At 38.0% G+C, this 6,330-nt stretch overlaps 1 protein-coding gene across 1 annotated transcript; it reads right to left on the bottom strand.

Moving 5' to 3' along the window:
- Positions 1-1,121: 1,121 nt before the first annotated feature.
- LOC123116344 (uncharacterized) lies at positions 1,122-3,906 on the bottom strand. The gene is made up of 6 exons (XM_044537311.1): positions 3,751-3,906; positions 3,413-3,496; positions 2,739-2,900; positions 2,606-2,659; positions 2,311-2,457; positions 1,122-1,547 (listed from the first exon to the last, which is right to left on the bottom strand). Exons 1-6 carry the CDS (start codon positions 3,862-3,864, stop codon positions 1,176-1,178), a joined length of 933 nt encoding a protein of 310 aa, XP_044393246.1. The 5' UTR covers positions 3,865-3,906; the 3' UTR covers positions 1,122-1,175.
- Between the last annotated feature and the right edge of the window lie 2,424 nt (positions 3,907-6,330).

A 6,330-nucleotide genomic window follows, 5' to 3' on the forward strand; every position in this document is an offset into this window, starting at 1 on the left:
ATATTGTGCTATGCTTAGGATTGGGTATTGTCCATCATATCATTCTCCTAATGATGTGATCCCGTTATCAATGACATCCAATGTCCATAGTCAGGAAACCATGACTATCTGTTGATCAACGAGCTAGTCAACTAGAGGCTCACTAGGGACATGTTGTGCTCTATGTATTCACACATGTATTAAGATTTCTGGACAACACAATTATAGCATGAATACTAGACAATTATCATGAACAAGGAAATATAATAATAATCATTTTATTATTGCCTCTAGGGCATACTTCCAACACTGTGCAAGAAATTCGTGGATAACTTCCAAGGAGGGTTCAAGCGACCAGGGATGCCCATCAATCTGCACCTCCTTGTGCATATGTCGGGGGAACCGTTGTACAAGTACATACAACACTTCAGCCACAACATCCCCGATATTGACGAAGCTATGATCATCACTATGTTTCACGCCGATCTTTGTCAGCCCAAGATCAGGGAGAAGCTCAACGCTCGCAAGGTGCACATAGTTGTCGATCTCTTTGATCTTTCCAACAAGTGCGCTCGGGCGAAGGAAGGAAGGAGGACACCCGGACAGGGCATGAACCCAAACGCCACGGTACCGACAATTGCATAAATTATAGATAATAGGAATTAAACATACAAAATTATTGATGTGTCTCCAATCTATCATAGCTCCAAATTGCATAGCCCTACCCACAATCCCCCATTGGCCTTATATAGCCCCATATGGAAATATCCATGTTTGTATGTTTGTCATGTGAGGGTAGGAGCTTGCACAGAATTGGTGTTCAAAATGTTGATGCTTCCACGTATCCCACATGGATTCGTAATACATCATACTAATAATACCCATTAGTAGGTGGTGTTCTATCTAGGTTCCCAAGTGTGTATTCGGGCCTAGAGAGGTCCATTCATATGGTCTTTGCTGCGCTAAGCCTTTTATCATTTGACTTACTATGGTCGCCAGGAACCTGCCACAAGTGTCATGTTGGGAATAGCTTGAGTGGGAGGTGAAAACCAAAAATACAAACTAGACATGATTATGATAATAACTATCAATATGAAGCTAGAGTTTGACAAAAATAAATAGAATAAAGGTTAATATTTGACCATGAAGTAACACATTTTTATTTATTCAATACAAATGGAAACACAACTTTGTTGTCAACCAATACAACCACTTGGTCCACCATAATTGAATGTATAACCCTTCTTAAATTCAAGAAATAAATCATTTGCATCATAACAATCTGGCCTATCAACTAACTTGGCCGCCTTAGTCCAAAAGGGGTCAAAAGCTTGACCCTTGGAGTTGTAGTTCTTAATGTGGTTGAAGTAGGCAGATTTCTTCTCATTATAATCAGGGAAGTGGCCACTACCCATTGGAGGACCATGTGCATTCTTCAAGTAATTCACAAATCCGGTCATTGCTTGTATACGTTTTGTTCCAAGGCAAAGCTCCTTTGGAAAATGTCCCAAGAATGATGGTTTTTCTAAATCATGATGGTATACCACCCAATCTCCAGAATTTGGATCCTGTAGTCAATGAGGGATTGATAAAATTTGTGAACAATAAATTTCATGCACAAGAAGATTATAAACACTTTGTAATTTTGAAAAATCTTGGGTGGTGTACAATTCCTATGGTTCAATGTTCCATATTTACATAATGAAATACCATAGCATATTAAATAGTAACCATGTGAATTTAGGCATAACTAATTTCATATTCATAAAATCTATCTTTGTTATATTTAACCCTACATTTTAAATAGTTGCAATCCACTAACTAATATTCCTATTCATGTAGCCAAGCCACATTAGCAAGTCATGCATGTTAGTTATAAGTTCAATTGTTTGTACTACCTTAATTTCTATCCATGCAACCACGCCACATCAGCAAGTCATGCATGTTAGTTATAAGTTATATTTTTCACAGTACTAACTTTTTTAATTTTTCTATCCATGGATCTTTGCGACATCAACAAGTCATGCATGTCCTCATAACTTACAATTTTTGCATTAATTTTCGGTTTATCATGAATTTATATGTGTTGGAGACTTGGAGAATACCTATGTAGTTCATTTTTCACATTTCTGTTAGAAAAAAGGCACTCTATTAACTAAAAGCCAGTTTCTCTCTCTTTTTGTAGCTATTCGTACAATATCTATTCATGCATTGCATTCAACAAAGTTTCATTCAAAAAGACGCGGGTATCGTCTACTTATCGTAGATATAGTAGAAAATTGATAAGCTTATATAGACATAGTAATCTCTAGACTAGGATGAATGTTGTACCTTGTTGATGCTAATCCTCATGTAGTGATCTTGTATGCCATAAACTGATGGAGGAGCAATGGCTTGTCCAGGCACCAGCTTCGCTCCACTTGCAGGTACATATCCCGTGCATTGTGAGTTGTAGCACCCCTTGGATTTCAAGTCTTTCTAAGAAATAAAAAAGGAAACATATATTACTATTTATGTAAAGAGACTTATACTTAGTCCGATAATGCCTCCAACTACTACAAAATACCAGAAAAAATGTGCATAACAATAATATACAACTTATTAAAATGACATTTGTTACACTTACAGTCCAATATGTAAAGAAGCGAATATCTCTGTTATGGTACAAAGAGGGGGAAATCTGCAAGCAAAACCAAATTATGAAATAGTAGTTTACTCAAAAGCATTTGAGTTTACTAGGATCAGTGATATGTTTGTACATGGAATCCAACTTGAATTAAGTTGTAGTGTCCTCCATCTTGACAATAAATTTGTAAGGATGCTCCAGATTCTTGAGAGGTTTCTAGATTTGGTGAAGCCCATATACTCATTTCAGCTCGAAGGCCATAGAATTGTCCTGGCTCAGTGTGCCACATTGCATACTAGTGATAGAAAAGTATAGTTCAAATTAGTGAAGAACCAGAACAACTATAGAGCAGAGATAATAAATAAGTGATGGTGTGCCTTATTGGCCGTGGTACACGGTTTTCCTACCAGACATTTACAGTGTGGATTTTTTTCATGCTCATTTGGAGCTAATATATAATTTTTTGCCTCATTTCTAGTTTGCTTCGCAATGTTTGATGTCATTCCTACGCAATTAGACCTTTTGTGGTGATGCATGATTTAGCTTGCAAATCTATGATTGAGGCGGATCATTAATGACTGTGGATTTCTACTATTTTTCCAGTGATTTGAATAAGTCATGCTTAGGCCAAAAAATACCTTGAATTTTCCTTTTACATATATCACATGTCATTGTAGCATACATTGTGATATATTCTTATGGTGAATGTTCACCCAGAAATGAACACACATTCCAAATCTAACACATGAAAAGTAAAGATAAATAACTAAGAGAGGGAGGGAATGGAGAGAGAGAGAGAGAGAGTACATGAGAAATAATGTTGCTGCCTTCATCCATGAAATTAGCTCTCCAAGGAAACCAAAACGGTTTAGGTCTTAAAAGGGTGTTGTTCTGCAAATGGAAATGTAAGTTGATGGCTAGTTAGCATATATAATTGTTGTACAAAGCCTCTGAAAGATATAAGTAAATTTTTCACCTATGGTGTCCTCAATTTTAGTTGGGAACATAAGCTATAGTTCTAAATAAGTACATAAATTAGTAATAATGAAGATTAAGTGGTCAAGTAGATGCAAGAATGGGATGAATACATAAACCAACTGGCAAAGAGTTGCATGTGTCCAAAGCTAAAAGTAAAATATTTTTACCTTCTGATTCATCTGTAGATGGCCATCCACGCCTACTGATTCAACTAAGGTGAGGTAGCAAGGATTGAACAAAAAGCATAGTAAGACCAATGTGACGATATAATCAGCTCCCATTAGTACAGTGAATTGTGTTCCTTCCAATGAAACACACGTAAATATGTGATTCCTTATGTACTTCTTTGTTGTTTAGAGAACACACCTTATATAGAGTTAAGCCCCATTCTATATTTGGAATGCTTTAATTGCATCATACTGTCGATTCACTCAACATTCAATGGGTAGTCATCTAGTGCACCATTCTTTCTTGAATATGGATAAACTCAATTTTTCAATTAATATTCATTAACTATGGACTTGGTTTACATCCAATTAATGGTTGATCCATACCTATCTTTCTATATGGATATAGATCCATTTATACATCAATATTAATTAATATGACTTGATTTACATCCAAATTAAGAATGGATGCCTGACTATCTATATTTTCTATATGGAAAATCTGTTGTTCTGTCAATGTTACTTTAAGTGTGGACTCGATTAACATATAATGAATGTTTGCCCGATCATATCTTATTGTTTGGATATAGGTAGATTGTTCATCAATTTATATCTTAATAGGCTTGATTGATACTTTCTACTTGATCAATTTATAACTTGCTACTTGATCATGAGAAGTTTTATGAGAAATGAGCTACTGTTTATGATATATAATGATGCTACGAAAAAGTGATTAGAATTATCATTGATCAAACTTTTGCACTATGCTAGCATTCACACTTCATAAATTATTTCTTTCATAATTTACCTACTTGAAGACGAGGAGGAATTAAGCTTGGGGATGCTGACACGTCTCCAACATATGTATAATTTATGCAGTATTCATGCCATGTTTACACTGATTTTATATGGTTTTGGTGCACTTTTATATGATTTTGATGGACTAACCTACTAACTTAGTGCCTAGTGCAAGTTCCTTGCCTATTTCTTTATCTCGCAGAAAAACCATACTAAACGAAGTTCAAATACGATAAAAATTTATGGTGATTTTTTATAGAACACAAGAGACCCCCGAAGCTTCGAGGAAGGACCAGAAGACCCATGAGGACACTGCAAGCTCACACGGTGCGCCCTCCCCCTAGGGCATGTGGGATGAGCTTGTGGGCCCCTCGGGACTCCTTGTGGCGTGATTCCATCGCTGAAAATTCCTATAAATACAGAAACTCCTAATAGTTAACCTTGATGAGTTTTTTCGCCACCGCGAGCCTCTGTTTCAAAGCGATCTCATCCAGAGCTCCGTTCCGGCACCCTGCCGGAGGGGGAAAGTCATCATCGAAGGCCATCTTCATCATCCCCGCCACCTCCGTCACGAGGAGCGTCACCCCCGGGGCTGAGGGTATGTACCAATAGCTATGTGTTTCATCTCTATCTCTCACTCTCTTTCTCTCTCTCTCTCTCTCTCTCGTGATATTGATAGGGCATGATCTTGATGTACCATGAGATTTGTTCATATAGTGGAATCATATTGTGTTGTTACCTCTCTATCTTTGTTGTGATGAATTGAGTCTTCCTCTTCAAGGTTTCATTGTTATCGAAGTCAATATTTTGGATTTTAGATCACTTGATGTATGTCTTGCATATGGATACCATGGTGACAATGAGGTATTGTTTGAGTCACTTGATAATGTTTTGGTAATAAACTTGCGGATTCCCGTGGTGACATTGGGGTAATCTAGGCACAGAGGTTGATACACGTTTTTGTCCTACTTTCGTTGGTAGAAACCTTGGAGTGATTATTTGTCGCAGTTGATGGATTGTTATATGATTCAATTATGTTAGCACTGTTGTGAGACTGTACTAGTGAAAGTATGAACCCTAGGCCTTGTTTCTAAGCATTGATATACCATTTTGCTTGCTGCTTGCTACTTGTTACCTTGCTATTTTATTTATTCAGATTATAAAAATATGTTTCTACCATCCGTATTACACTTGTATCACCATCTCTTTGCCAAACTAGTGACCTATACAATTGACAACTGTATTGGGTGTGTTGGGGACACAAGAGATTGCTTGTGTTTGATTGCAGGGTTGTTGAGAGAGACCATCTTCATCCTACTCCTCCCACGGATTGATAAACCTCCGGTCATCGACTTGAGAAAAATTCGTTGTTGTCCTATAGAACTCTGCGCTTGGAGGCCCAACAGAGTCTACTAGAATAAAAGTTGCGTATTAGACATTAGCGCTCCAACCACCGAGCTCGCCGTCAGGTCAAGGAGAAGGAGAATCCCCCGCGGCCCCTGCACCAGGAGTGAGCGATGGAGATCCCGCCGCCAGCACCGCACGGGCTTTGCCCGACTGTGGCGGCGAGGGAGAGGGGGGATCGAGGGTCAGCGTTTAGGGTTGGAGCGCCCTTGTCGCCCGTGGAGGGGGGGGGCACGGGCTGAGCGGGTGTTCATATGGATCGAGATTCAAACAACTAAATCTGATCTACGAAGAATATGTTAATTTTTTTATTTTCTAGGTAGGTGCACTGCTTATTTCATTAAGATAGAAAAATTCAAAAATAGAGTGGCCTAGTTT

Source organism: Triticum aestivum, chromosome 5B, assembly GCF_018294505.1.
Source record: "Triticum aestivum cultivar Chinese Spring chromosome 5B, IWGSC CS RefSeq v2.1, whole genome shotgun sequence".
Classification (NCBI taxonomy): Eukaryota; Viridiplantae; Streptophyta; class Magnoliopsida; order Poales; family Poaceae; genus Triticum; species Triticum aestivum.

Excerpts from the sequence above, each read along its gene's own strand:
- LOC123116344 (XM_044537311.1), bottom strand. The coding sequence starts at position 3,864 with ATGGGAGCTGATTATATCGTCACATTGGTCTTACTATGCTTTTTGTTC. Across the intron at positions 3,497-3,750 it reads ATCTACAGATGAATCAGAAG|AACAACACCCTTTTAAGACC; the intron begins GTAAAAATATTT and ends TTCCATTTGCAG. Across the intron at positions 2,901-3,412 it reads GCAGCAACATTATTTCTCAT|TATGCAATGTGGCACACTGA; the intron begins GTACTCTCTCTC and ends TTCTATCACTAG.